The sequence below is a fragment of the Homarus americanus genome, unplaced genomic scaffold, assembly GCF_018991925.1.
Source record: "Homarus americanus isolate GMGI-L3 unplaced genomic scaffold, GMGI_Hamer_2.0 scaffold24922, whole genome shotgun sequence".
Classification (NCBI taxonomy): Eukaryota; Metazoa; Arthropoda; class Malacostraca; order Decapoda; family Nephropidae; genus Homarus; species Homarus americanus.
Genome location: NW_024722610.1, coordinates 5304193 through 5319060, shown reverse-complemented (window position 1 = coordinate 5319060; position 14868 = coordinate 5304193). Strand labels below are relative to the sequence as shown.

Sequence of the window (14868 nt, the reverse complement as noted above, 5' to 3'; positions counted from 1 at the left end):
GTCTTGAGTCTCGCGTATATATTCACATTTCGCTATGATATTTTGTTGTTGAGTTGTTATAATCTCATTAGTGTAATTTTTATTAGTAACTCTTATACATCTCTGTATTCTCATTTCTTGATTCCCTTTATTTTATTTACTCTGACATTCACAAACAAAATCTTACGAGATCTTTTATGGTGGCATCATAAGTGGTCGTTCAAAAGCTCTTCCACAGGTTGAGGCAAAACTGTCTTTTTTCTTTGCCCTCAACAAGAGAAATTTCACCAAAACGAACATACATTTTTCTGTCTCGTAACCTGGAACCAAATAAGTTCCAAGTTCTCTCAGAGTTTATCGGCAGCCTCGAATGTCTCTTGGACTGTCTAGCATCGAATATCTGGTGACCCGTCATATCCGCCCACCAGCACGTCGGGGGTCGGTTACACATCATTACTCACAAGCCCTTAGCTGCATGGACGACACCGGCTTCTGTTTTCTTGGCCTTGTTGCTCGGGATACGGTTCTGCAAGTGCACTAAATGTTTTTGGGTTTTTTGGGGAGAGGAATTGATTAGTTCAGTATTGTTTTCCTATGTTATCAGTATTGCTTGTGGTGCATCTTAGACTAGTTGTAGATAATAGTATATATTTTATAAGTCTTGTGGTGATTAAAATCCAAAATGGCAATAGTGCTCCTTGGGACGTGTTCGATATATTGTTTATATTATACAATCTAATCCTGTATCTTATTTTATCTAATTTCTTATCATTCACCTTATTTATTATTATTTATATATCAAACGTGTTTTTATCCATCATTCATTAAAAGAAAAAACTTTAGATTACATTTAAAATATTTCTTAAAAACCAAACGTTGACCTCAAAACAAAATCTACCATGAGCGCATATTGACTCCACCCGCTGGCCAGACTCTCGAAAGCCAACACATCTGAAGACTTCTGCACAGGCTCCAGATCCCCACAATACCTGTAGCGTAGACCCACTAATTAAGTATGATTTGGTCATTAAGGTAAGGTTAGGTTAGGCTATAACGATCATCAGATTATAACCCGTCAATTGTTATATAATTTATGTCACAAATCGCTACCATATTATACTAAATTTTACAGACAGTGAGCAACACCAACCCACCCACCTCCAAACCCACCCTCCAAACCCCACCTCCTCCAAACCCCACCCTCCAAACCCCACCCTCCAAACCCACCCTCCAAACCCTACTTTTATAGCGGTAACAATAGTGATACAACCTGGACGCTCTCACCTGACAGTAGGTTATGTGTGTTCCCAGAAGGACCTCAGGTAAAGACATTGACTACTGTTTGGTCTCGGGAGAACCTATCCCCTCCTCAGTGACGTCCCCACCCCCAGTACCCTTTCCTCTTGTGTTTATTGAGTACGGTGTTTCTCTTCTCTTAGATATCGTGAATTTAACGACATCCCGCGACAGATGATAGCGTTTACGATAATAACTTAAGGGGATACCGTACCTAACTTTTACGATAGCTTAACGATGTCGCACTTTCCCGCTTCAGTTATAATTAAAGTTTTCTCAGACGTACACACAAATTGAATCTTTCTTTGTTATGATAATTTCTTCGAATTTTGTGTCACTCCAGAACTTAAATTGATCATCGGAGTCAAATAAACTTTTTTGGTGGGTCATTTTTCGTCACTTTAAATATTTATCTTTGTATTTTATTTCACTTTAAAAGAAAATTCACATATTTTTACATCATTGTTTAGGCATTTACTATACCCTGCACACCCCTTCAATCCCACTCCACCAACCCCACCTCAACCCCACCCCACCAGCCCCACCCCCTTCAACCCCACCCCCTTCAACCCCACCCCACCAACCCCACCAACCCCACCCCCTTCAACCCCACCCCACCAACCCCACCCCTTCAACCCCACCCCACCAACCCCACCCTACCAACCCCACCCCACCAACCCCACCCCACCAACCCCCACCCCACCAACCCCACCCCACCAACCCCACCCCACCAACCCCAGCCCCTTCCAACCCCACCCCACCAACCCCACCACCAACCCCAGCCCTGTTCAACCCCACCCCTCCTTAACCCCACCCCAGCCCCACCTTTCAACCCCACCCCACCAACCCCACCCCACCAACCCCAGCCCCTTCAACCCCACCCCACCCCACCAGCCCCACCCCTTCAACCCCACCCCACCCCACCAACCCCACCCCACCAACCCCACCCACCAACCCCACCCCACCAACCCCCAATCCACCAACCCCAGCCCCCTTCAACCCACCCCACCAACCCCAGCCCTTCAACCCCACCCCACCAACCCCACCCCACCAGCCCCACCCTTCAACAACCCCACCCCACCAACCCCACCCCACCAACCCCCACCCCACCAACCCCACCCCCACCAACCCAACCCCACCAACCCCACCCCCACCAACCTCCACCCCCACCAACCCCACCCCACCAACCCCAGCCCCTTCAACCCCACCCCACCAACCCCACCTCTTCAACCCCACCCCACCAACCCCAGCCCCTTCCAACTCCACCCCACCAACTCCACCCCACCAACCCCACCCCACCAACCCCACCCCACCAACCCCACCCCACCAACCCCACCCCCACCCCAGCCCCACCCCCGTCCAACCCCACCCCACCAACCCCACCCCCACCAACCCCACCCCCCTTCAACCCCACCCCTTCAACCCCACCCTTCAACCCCACCCCACCAGCCCCACCCCACCAGCCCCACCCCTTCAACCCCACCCCACCAGCCCCACCCCAACCCCACCCCACCAACCCCCAACCCCTTCAACCCACCCTCACCCCACCCCACCACACAACCCCAGCCCCTTCAACCCCACCCACCACACCAACCCCAGCCCCGTTCAACCCCACAGCCCCACCCTTCAACTCACCCCAGCCCCACCCTCCACCCCATACGTCAGCCATATAAGACTTATGTTTCACAGGACTAACATACTGTACGTATTCCAATCCTTTATAAAGAAAAATCCTCCGTATCAAGTCTCTTCCGTCTGTTTCTGTAATCTGTCTAATTTTTGTCCTGTTGCCTGTCCCTGTTTTCTGTACACCTGTCCCTAATCTGTCAATATTTGCCCTGTCTGTAATTTTTATCTTCTGTTCGTTATTCTCTCTTCTTTCTTCTTTTAATCTTTCCTTGATATTTTTCTCTCTCTCTCTCTCTCTCTCTCTCTCTCTCTCTCTCTCTCTTTTATTTTCTGTTTTCTGTAATTTACTTGTTTCCCCCCTAATCTGTGTGTGTGTGTGTGTGTGTGTGTGTGTGTGTGTGTGTGTGTGTGTGTGTGTGTGTGTGTGTGTGTGTGTGTGTGTTTGTTTTACTCTTTATTTCCCTTGTTTTTAATTGTCTTTTGTTATCTTACCTCTTTGTCTGTTAGTGTTGTATTTTCTTTAATTTGTTCTCTTTTTCCTTCATCTATTGTAATTGTCTTTTCTTTCTTACTCCCTTAATTTATTTCTCTGTCTCCCTTATTTATCATTCAAGGATTTTTCTTTTTTCTTGTCTTTTCTACATTTCTTGGGTTTGTTTATTTTTTTCTTGACCCTTATCATCTATTTTCCTCTCCTAGCTATTGTCTTCTTTGTCTTCCATATAATACTTCTTTATTTTTCCTCTTGTGTCTTATGATTTAGCTTTATTGCGTATTATTTATCCATCTTTCGCTTCGCTTCATTATTCAGTGAAACCTCGATTTAACTGGCTATAAGGAGAGGAAAGTCCATTATATCAAGGGGTCCATTAGATGTGAACACCCCCTCTCATATATAGAGATAATTTCGTTATATCGATGTTTCACTGTTATGTATTACCTTTAATTTATCTTTCTTTATATTTTATCACTGTCCATCTCCTGCAGCTTCGTCAGATAGCAGCCCACGAGCCCCAGGCAGACGCTGCGTCCTTAGTGGGTCCTGCTGGCGGCAGTCAGAAGCAACGATCTAGCTTCTTCAGGACTCAGAGCCGCGGGCAGGTCAGCGAGTCTTCCTCAATCAAGTACGATCAGAGGCGAGGCAGCACTAACACCAACATTGTCCAGCCGGTGAGTAGAGTGTGTGTGTGTGTGTTTGTGTGTGTGTAGTGTGTGTGTGTGTGTGTGTGTGTGTGTGTGTGTGTGTCATGCAGCCAGTACCATTACAGTCTCAACAGGTGGGTGACACACACACACACATTCACGACACATGGGTGAGTTAGTGTGTGTAAGTGCGTGTGTGTATAGTCAGTGTTTCATGTGCATTTGTTGGATGACTATACTGTATACTTGTTCTTTTCTGAGTGTGTGTGTCAGATAGAGGTGAGATATTCTAGTATATTTTATTTCTTTTGGTTTTCTTAAGTTCATAAATAACTTGATGGTCTTTTGTGGTAATATTAAAGGGTGTCATAGTACCTACACTATATAAAGCCCCCAGCGTCTCAATACGTTACATGGTTGAAGGTGTTCAGCAGGTGAACTTGTGGTAGAAATCAAGATCTTGTTCATTGACGGACGACTGTCTTGTGTATAGAAGCCTATATAGGGTATACCTTGTTTACTTTGAAGCCCATCTTGTTTACAGGAGCCCACCTTGTTTGTTGAAGCCCATCTTGGTTATTGAAGCCCACCCTGTATGCTGACACTTACCCTGTTTACTGAAGCTACCTTCCTTACACAAACCAACTTTACAAACAGTAACCCACTTGTTTACATACCAGACTTGTTGATCCCTTTCCCCCCTGGATGGTCGTCTATGTAACACAAATATTTTCCCATGTAAACATTGTCTATATTGAGGTGAATGACCAATGCTAGTGACCAAGTCAATAGATCATAGTAGTTCATGAAGAAGTAATTGCCATGCATGTTGAGAACTAACTGTTTCATTTTGAGGTAGTTTAGAACATGTCTTAAACGTGTGTAGTCGAGGGGTTACTTGGTGGCTGTATGTAAATAATGTGTTCGGTGTGTTGGTTAACTAATAAGTGTCTGCCGTATTTATCATTTCATCCTACCTCATGACATAGTGTCCAGAGTACAGTGTTAATTTGCTTTATTATCAACTCTACTTTTTTTCTTCATCTACTTTCACTTTTCTTCCTGTAGCTTCCTTTAACTTCAGATATACTATACATAGACTGAGGCCTTTCAGGTTTATCATTTCTTGTTAACACTGAAGAAAAAAATCTCACTTCTTTCTCAATATTTAAATGAATATTTCTTCTGCTTTGGTAGGAAATTTACGATAGTTCCAAATATGACTTTAATGTTATGTTTATTCAGTGTTCAGGGTCTCTGCTGTCAGTACCTTTTTATTCTGCAATGAAATTTCACCATTTTTGCTCTTTCACATTCTCATTCATATTTCTTTTTTTTTCTCTCTGTAGCTGCAAATTCCTGGGAGCTCCAAATCATCTCAGTCTAAACACTTCTATGCTGGCTTGTCACAACTCTCTCACCACAACCTTCCATCTCTCCACCACTATACTCTCTCTCACCACCATCAGAAAGATCCCCAACTGTCACCTTCTTCCTCCCACCTCAAGCTTCCTTACTCAGATCTGCACCAACACCCCCACCACTGCCATCATCAAGAGGAGAGTCTCCATCACTGTCTTCTTCGCTTGCACTTCGAGGGAGCACTGAGGAGAAGTACCGAGGAGATACACAAAGATTCGCAGGAAAATGTAGGTAACGGCAGCAACAGGATCAAAGAAAACGGAGACTGTAGGAACACAGAGAACGGTGACCGGAGGAACTTAGACAAAAGCACTGACTGTGAGGGCACAGATAAGAGATATCACATCAGCAACTCAGATAATGGCGACCGCGGAAGTATAGAAAACTCAGAAAACAGTAGTAACTCAGAAAACTGTGATGGCGAAAGTGGCGAAAGTAAAAACAGTGATAAAACGGTGCAGAGTGGCGACACAGACACATACACGAGAACAATAAACGAGAGAGCAGGAAGCACAAGTCACGAGTACCATCCTCTCCTGACACCGGGTAGAACACCCAATATAGTTGTGGAGGAGGGAAGCTCTTACTCAAAGATGAAACAGTTACTGCCATCCTCTGGTGTCGCAGGGCTTCCTGGTACTCCTGGGAGAGTCAAATCTAGATGGAAGATAGTAATGTTAAATATCAGGACCCGTAGCACGGAAGATGATATTAAGAGCCCCTTGAGACTGGGTAGTGAAGGCGGGTCTAGACGAAGTAGCATGCTCTCCCACGTCCTGTACCAGGTCAGTTTAGGTCAGAGGTCACTTCAAGTCATAGATCAGCCAACATAATAGACTGGTCAAATCTCTCACGTATTTGGTTATAGCTAAATTAGCTCGAGTATTCTGGGACGTAACCGTGAATAATGAAGAACTTGGTAAGAGCTGACGTGTATGGTACAGAAACCTCGAAGCGATAACTGTCTTGTGGCCACGTCTGGGTACAGCTGAGGAAAAAATTCCTCGGACACTTTGGGCAATATCTACTTAAGGGACTTGTAAGGCTGGGAAACTGGCATTTTAACATCTATTGACTCAGATTTTTCTTAGTAATATTGTTTCTTTCTAAAAAGAATTTATCAGCGTTCATTCATCACATACTGTATATGACCCACAAGCAGTGCCGGATTTAGACCTGTGGAGGCCCATGGGCAGCCTCTTTGTGGAGGCCCCTCTCATTATAACTACCAAAGAGGGTGGGGTGGCGAGTGAAGCGAGCCTAAACATCTGAGAGTTCCGGGGGGCTCTGTAAGCCCCCCGGGAAATTTTTGAAATTTGAACACTTCGTTGGAGAATTTTGAAGCCATGTGCAGTTATATTGAGGAAATTAGAACATTGAGAAATTTTTAATTAACTGTATATTTATTGATAGTGTACAAATTCCCAACACACACACACACACACAAAAGTAAGACATGACTGGAGTCGACCAGCCCTGATATAGCTACTACCTCACATGTCAAAAATTTTCAAGAGACTTCACAGAAAAGAATATATTATTAGTTATTACAGAGAGATGATTCTTTGCATTATTAATCAGATAAACCTCTACTCAAATAATGATTCTGTCCAAGAATGCATGTATAGGCTTCTTTAAGTCCAAGGTCAGATGTAATATGTGGAGGCCCCTGGGCAGCTGCCCACTTTGCCCACTCCTGAATCCGGCCCTGCCCACAAGTCCATATCAAATACGTACAGATGTTCCTGTGAATTATCTGGTCAGTAGTTAAGACAGCGTGATATAATTTAGCTTTAGAATACTATTTTTTTGTGTTAATAGGACTCCTTACACCAGCCCCATAATAAAAGCTAATGATTCTTCAAGCTCATTAAGTTATATTGGTCTCACAATCAATGCGTGCGTCAGGTGCAGTGTATCACGAGGACTCTGGCCGCTTAGATTCATAGTTTCGTGCGTTATAAGTGTCTCTATTAAAGAGCTTATTAAACTCGTATGCGCTTAATGTTTACCGAGGAAGTTCGTAAAAAGAATAAAACTGGATAGAAAACAAAGACGAGTAATTCCTTCTTTTAATATTTGTGGGTGCTATGATGCAGCGGACACCACCAAGCCCCGCCCACTCTTCCCTCACCAATCGATAAGCAATTAACAATCAGTTATTCATATTAATTTTAACCCAGAACTCTAGAATGTAAAGTGTTAATTACATATCACAGTGCCAGAATTAACATTATAATAATTTAAATTGTAAGTACCTGTATTAAATCATGGTAATCAGTGCTGGCTGGACCCACTCATGCAACATGTTCAACGGTTGGTGAATAGTTTTACTCTATTAATTATCTAACTTTTTTGCCTGACTCCCTTTTGTCTTTACCTCTATACTTCTATATTAATCCAGTTATTAGATATTAAGTGTTTCTAAAGGATTCTATCTTGCATATAATGTATGTGTGTACAGTACTGTATGTTTGTCTAGATGCATGATGTTAGTCAGTGTTTTACCCCTCCCTCCCTCCTTCCCTCCCTCCCTCCCTCCCCTTTCTTTTCAATTTGGTGTCTCAAAGATTTGTACATAAAGTTAGTTACCATAAACCTATGAAAATCATAAGCTTTGTCTTGTAAATTTATGTGTGAATCAGATGCATCTTCACAGCCCCAGTTAAAAAAGGTGGACAAATTAACCTTAATATTAACCCATGATTTATTTCACCTTAAGATTAACCACCTAAAACCTAACTTATCTACACCTCCACTCCATCCATTGAGCATTAGGGTGTTTGATCATTAAGTAAAATTAACTAAGGGGTTAATCTTCAGGTAACCCCATATTGGCTTAATTAGATGCATTCTTATACTCTGCATTAATCTTTCAAGTAAGATTTATATTACGCACATTTGAGGATCTCAAGACTAGTTAATGTTTCTCCAGTAAAAATAATAAATAAATAAATAAATAATTCACCATAGATCCATATTGCCTTATCGCCATCCGTCTCCACCTTTTTTGGGTCAGATCTGTCCGTCACCTGATAACTCTCACTTAATTTCCCAGGTGACTTCTTAACACCCACAGGTCATATGTCACCTGACCCACCACAAGGGGAGGGGAGGGGAGGGGGGGGGGTTATGGGGGAACTACTACGTTTTATCGTAAAAATGACGACTGAACTATTACCCATCATTCTGGTACAGGAGGCCAAAATAGGGATTTTGTTCAAAATTCATATTAAGTTACTATTTTACGTGTTGGTTAAGGATCTGTGTTCAGAATGTTAAAATTAGAGTAATTAGTGTTAGTTAATATGCTTTGAACTTATTTAATACTTATATAATATTTAAAACGTCTATACGTTAGTTTTCACTTTCCCTAAAAATGTTGTGTGATGTAAAAAATAGCCTGGAGATGTGAGGTGTCTCGTAAGAAATCTGGTCTCCTTTTTGCATTATTGTTTGAAAAAGCAGGATAGAACGATGCTCACCTGTTCAATTAGATGAATGATTTATTGTACGAACTTTGGAGAATCCCAACCTACTGCTGTGGTAGCAAAGACACAGGTGAGGAGTAAAGTTCTCTCACTGACACTGTGTTTCCTTTGCTACCACATAATTTGGCTCACCAGCTTATGAGTATTTCACCCAACTTCTAAAGCTCACCAAACTCCCTCCTCTGGGTAGTGTTTGGGTTGTTAATATCTGGGTGAAATAACCTGGGGAGTGAATCTTCAGGTGATCTTCTAAATGTTACTTCTCAACCCAGCTAATCCTACCATAATAGCTTCGTTTCCTGTACAATATACTACAGTATTTAGAAAAAGCTAGCCAACCTTTTTTTCACTTCCTGTATACTAGATAAAATACTCTGTGCATGAAAAAACTTATCTTTCTAAAAGACGTAATGTTTTGTCCCCTTTTTTTCTTTATTAGTTGCAAGGCTAATTAAACCAGATAGAACAAGTGTTATTTATATGCATTTTGCCCTAAACACAGACTAAATCAATTTTCCCCTGTAGAGTTTGACAGTTTCATAACTACTGTAAAATTTCCACTCGTAGTATTAACACTAAAAAAGATCAGTGTCTCCATTTAAATGTTTTATTTCATTATTATTATTATCATCATCATTATCATCATCATCATTTTATTATATTATTATTGTTTTGTTGTTATTGTAGTTGTAGTCAGTTTCTCCTTGAACTCTACTAACAACTGATCATCACTCCTTCAGTACGGTGTCAGAGGTGAAACATTATCCAAACCATGAATATTTTTAACTACTGTTCGGTATTAAGGAAACGTGTTGCGTTAGCTTCTCGGTATTGTTATTTTCTTTGTGTGATACGAAGTGCTGTACAGTTCTTTGTCAGTAAGTCTCATTATGGCCAAATACAGCAACCACCATCACTTCATCCTCCTCCTCCTCCTCTGATCCACCTCTTAACCCACCAAAAAAGTTCTTGTGTTTTGTTTTGCTAAGTGGAAGTATTGTGTCTTTATATTTTGCCATCTTTGTCAATGGCCCCACTACTTTTATTACATCACAGACCCAGTCGATTACCTTCTCCCTCCTCCGGCAGGTGACGCACGTCAGCAAACGAGAGGTGAAGGCCGCCAAGAGTCTGAGCATCATCGTGTTGTTCTTTATGATCAGCTGGTTCCCTCTCTACACCATAAACTGTGTCCAGGCGTTTTGTGATGATTGTAAGGTTCATCCAGACCTCATGTTCTTCACTATCATCCTCACTCACCTCAACTCCGCCATCAACCCCTTCCTCTATGCTTACCACATGAAGGTAATACCGCCTGCAGGTAACCATTTGTTAATATGCTGATGAGTTGTAGGTGTTTCTCTACAGATTCCTAAATATATTATAGGATTTTGTGTACAATAGCTGTTATGGTTTTAAATAAATGTTTGGTGTTCATTGTATTTGGTAAGGGTTTTCGTACAGTATATACTGTATGTGCTAAGGGGGTTCCATGTAGCCTGATCTGGTTGTGTATGTGTGTTGAGGGGATGTTATATCTGATAAGAGTTCCATTTACAGTACTGTCATTGTCAAAGGCGTTTGTACACGTATATATGGTTTGGATGACCAAAATTAACTTCATTCCTCACCCACAGGACTTCCGGAATGCTCTCAAGATGTTCATCTTACACCGCCTGCTGCGTCGGCCAGTGGACTTAGATTATGCGTATGGTCGCAGCTTGGTGTCCCCACATCACTCCACTCTTTACCGGGTCAACGTGACAGGCGCAGCCCCCTTAACCAACCTGCACACACCTCATGCTCAGGCCACTCCCATATCTGGTTCCCTCTCGCCCCTCCCAGGCACACCTATAGGGGAACTCAGGTCTCAGTCCTCCACTATGTGCAGTTGCGGTCCTATTTCCTCTCCCCGGAATGTGTCACCCTCCTTGTCTTTCCCCCCTTCTCCTAATATGCCAATGAGCACATCTAGAACCATCCAGGACACTCCTTCATTAGCCTTGCGCCCACGAGCCGCCACAATCACCTCTCACACATCGCCAGCCTCAGCGAGGACACCCATGGCTACTGCAGATGATCCCTCACAGCCTCTGCTTTCATTAACTGCTCCACTACAGCAAACACGAATGTCCGCCACACTTCCTGCTGCGACACTTCCACCATTCTCACTGTCACACACAGTAGATCCTGTGGTACCAACTCAACACAATATCACAGCTCCACATCTTGACAACCTGACAGTGTGTGTTGTTGACATGAATTCAACCAAAAGTGATGTCAGCAGAGAGCCAACTGTTAATTCTTGTTCAACAACAACTTGTGATATTGTTCAAGAGGATGTGAGTGGCATTATGATTTCGGGAATAACTGCAACACCCTCAGTGCTGACAAGTGAAGCTGGTCTGCCTGTTTCAAGAGACCAGATGGAAACTGATATTTCTACTCACTCACTGTCTGCTGTTACTGCTTCCTCTTCATCAGTGTTATCTGCTATTACAAGCAGCTCTGATTTCGTCGGTAATGAAACTAGATGTGATGCCATTGAGGATCAAGTATTGGAATATATACCATGTAAAAAAAAAATGAATAATTGCACTTTAAAGCCAAATATGTCATCATGTGAAACATTACAAAGTATACATTCTTGCATTGAAACCAATTTTTCAAATACCAGTAATCTCACCAGATGTGGAAGTAAAAAAGAAAAACAAGAAGAGACCGATTCCACCACACAATTAACAAAGCAACAGAAGGAAAGTGAAACACAAATTGAGGAGGTTATAAAGGCAGGTGATGGCAGGGGGGTGCCTCAACCCACAAAAGACACTTCCGCTACAATTCCAAACGGCAATGTTTGGAATTCTCCTGCAGTGCCTTTGGATACAAATGGTTCCAAGACACAGAGTGAGGATTACACATCAACATGTGATGCTTCCAGTTTCCCTTGTTTGGGATCCACTATAGAGCAAAAGAAATTAGGGACACCTCGGGAAGGTCTGAATCCCCGGGGGACTGATGGATGCCACACTGAGCAGTCGGGTATATCAAAACAACTTAGTAAATACCTACCAGAAATACTAAGAAGGAGAGAGGGTGGACTCAGAAGCAAAAATACAAGAAAAACTAAGAACTGGTGGGCAGAGATGATGAGACAACGGTCTTACCACGGTATCTCTCTCGAGTTGAAAAATTCTAAACATGTGAAGAGAGCTCAGAGCATCAGTGGTGCCATAGAAACTTAATTCTTTACAATACAATATTGTTACAATTCATTCGTATGCTACTTTTCTCTGATATTGTATACTGTCTCTACATCTTCAAGCAGTGTGGTCATCAAAATGCATACTGAACATTTGTCAAGTGCTTACAATAATTAATACAAGTTCAAACTGGTATCAGTGTTCATTAAACTCTGGCGAGTCCTCATCACTAGCATTTAACTTTAATACAAGGGAGATTAGACAACACAAAAATTCTTGAAATTTCTGTAATGTGAATAATGATGAAAAGACATTTTCTAAATATTTTTAAAGCTTGGAAAGATTTATAAAGTGGTAATAATCACAAACTTATGAGCTTCTGACAATATAAGGAGTATCAGTGTTGTTAATGTGCCCAGAACTTTTGTTGCTACTGAGTAATTATCAGAAACTTTGCCACAAAGTCAGCCAGTTATTACAACAACAATGTTTATGGTAACTATCTTTGTTTACTTGAACTATCATCATGTAGGTTGTCTTGATACACTTTTTATTCTCAGAATTTTTATTGAAAAATAACTTTTAACATGAATGGTTTAAACCTCATTGTTGCTATATATCATAATATGTACAGAATCCTTTTGCCTTCACCAGGTCGAATGCACTGCCGGCCCCACTGCCTCCTAATGTACTGAAAAAAAAAGGCTCAGTCTACAATGTGCTGTATAGTATCCACACTACCCTTAATGGACCACCAGGCCTTCAGGACCCATTTTCACCTTCGCTTGTTACAACTGCAGGAAAGTTCTTATCTGCTAATTGTGTTCCTTTTACAACATAATCTTGACAGATCCTACAGATAACACGGGATCCCTTAATCACTGGGTCTAAAAGTTAACCAAAGTCGTAGCTTTACTGTAGAATGATAATCCAACTCTGGTTCTTGGTGTGGAATAATTTTTTCCCAGATTTTTGTACCAAAACATTTATTTTATACAGTCATGTTATCTCTCACTCGTCCCTTGCTCGCTACCTCCAATGTTTACGGGACAAAGAATGATTCACACATGTTCTGTTGTGAGCGTTGAGTGTTCTTATTGATCTTAGAATGCTTATGGTTTACATCATGAATGCTTGGCCGAATTTTGCACTGTGGATGAACCAGATGTTTGTATTGTTCATTTTGTGTATGAAGTGTACAGTTCAGTATGAAATCTTAGTGTTGGAACATATATTTAGAATGAATCAGAAGTATTTCAGGAACCTCTTTTTAGGTTTACAAATATAACAATTGTTTGTATTAGAACTTGGACACAGTCTTGTGCTTGGCTTCTTGGTCTCACACATTATATACAGCTGATGTAAAGTGCACTCATAACCTGTATTTATCAGACAGGTAGAGATCAGTAGCATAACGTTTCTAGTCTTCCTCAATTTCATGACTCTTTAGAAATCTCATAAAAACATTTAAAACTACGAGTTATGGTATTAAGGTATTGTATCAGGGGTTTGGAACCAGAGTGTTTGTGTAAAGCTACCACAATTCGGGTGTGTTGGAATAATTGTCTCATTAAATCTCGTGGATTTTTATACATGAATAAGTTCAGGGATCTAAAGTTAGCATGATATGGATTTTAGGCCCATAGACACCCTTTAAAAGTCTTCTACACACACACACACACACACACACACAAGTATGTGACTGCGTAGTGGCGGGTTAAACATCAGCTGTTGAGGAGCTGGTTTGCAACACTCACAATCAATTTTGTGGGTAAATATCAGATGTTCACCTCCTCACCACAATCTCCTTCACCACCTCCACCCATGCACATCCACTACCTCCATTATCACCACCTAAATCACAGTTTCAGTGATGGGTTAGAATCAAGGCAGCTTCAGAGCAGAGCCGTGTGATGTCCACTGTCTCCCTCCTGCCTCCCACCCACCCACCCACCCATCCACGCACTCCATCTCAATCTACAATTGTCACTACTCTTAATCAAACGACTGTCATTATTGATACAATATTGCTTAATTGTTATTCATTAATTAGTAAATACAGTACAGGGTATACGTTACTTTAATAATCTACGTTTATTTATACCTGTACCCTTCACATACATCATCAGGAATGCATCTCCTTATAAACTACAGGGCATTCAACATAGTGACAGTGCAAAAAGTAGGATTTACTGGGAGTGAATACACTGGTTTATTACAAGTTATTGATAATTTTTACAATGGTTGGGACTGGGCTGTTCTTATAGCGATCAGTTCGTGCTCGTATGGGCTGGATGCGGTTGTGGTGTTGAACAGCAATTCTCAGGCTAGGGATCTCAGGTGGTAGTAGGAGCCGGTGTCGGGGATGGTGCAGAAGCTTCTTACCAAATTTGCAGATGAGGTCGTGGTTATGGTCAGTGAGATTCGAAAGGGTCAGTGTGTTGAGCGCTTCTTGATATGTGGAGTAGGAAGGGGAGAGAATAATCTTGCATGCCCTCTTTTGCACTTTTTCTAGGTGTTTACGTTGTGTGGCATTTAGGGAGGAAGACTAGGTAGGGGAGGCATAGGTAAGCTTGGGAAGTATGAATGTTGAGTAAACACCGAGGAGCTCGGGTGCAGGAACTCCGAGAGACTTGAGTCGGCGAAGGAGGTGGAGACGGAAACTGGAGGATTTGATAACTTCACTGACGTGTGGTTTCCAATTT

The 14868-nt window shown here is 42.0% G+C and overlaps 1 protein-coding gene across 1 annotated transcript; it reads left to right on the top strand.

Moving 5' to 3' along the window:
- The first annotated feature begins 3792 nt into the window (after window positions 1-3792).
- Window positions 3793-14432, top strand: LOC121862934. Its single transcript, XM_042361374.1, has 4 exons — window positions 3793-4074; window positions 10050-10265; window positions 10598-12658; window positions 12818-14432. The coding sequence occupies exons 1-3, from the start codon at window positions 3823-3825 to the stop codon at window positions 12203-12205; spliced, it is 2076 nt and encodes a 691-aa protein (XP_042217308.1). The 5' UTR covers window positions 3793-3822; the 3' UTR covers window positions 12206-12658; window positions 12818-14432.
- Window positions 14433-14868: the final 436 nt, after the last annotated feature.

What these genes read in the sequence shown, in the direction of transcription:
- LOC121862934 (XM_042361374.1), top strand. Translation starts at nt 3,823, where the DNA reads ATGTTTCACTGTTATGTATTACCTTTAATTTATCTTTCTTTATATTTT. An exon ending in ACACCAACATTGTCCAGCCG is followed by an intron (nt 4,075 to 10,049) that starts GTGAGTAGAGTG and finishes CTCCTCCGGCAG; the next exon opens with GTGACGCACGTCAGCAAACG. An exon ending in TCTATGCTTACCACATGAAG is followed by an intron (nt 10,266 to 10,597) that starts GTAATACCGCCT and finishes CCTCACCCACAG; the next exon opens with GACTTCCGGAATGCTCTCAA.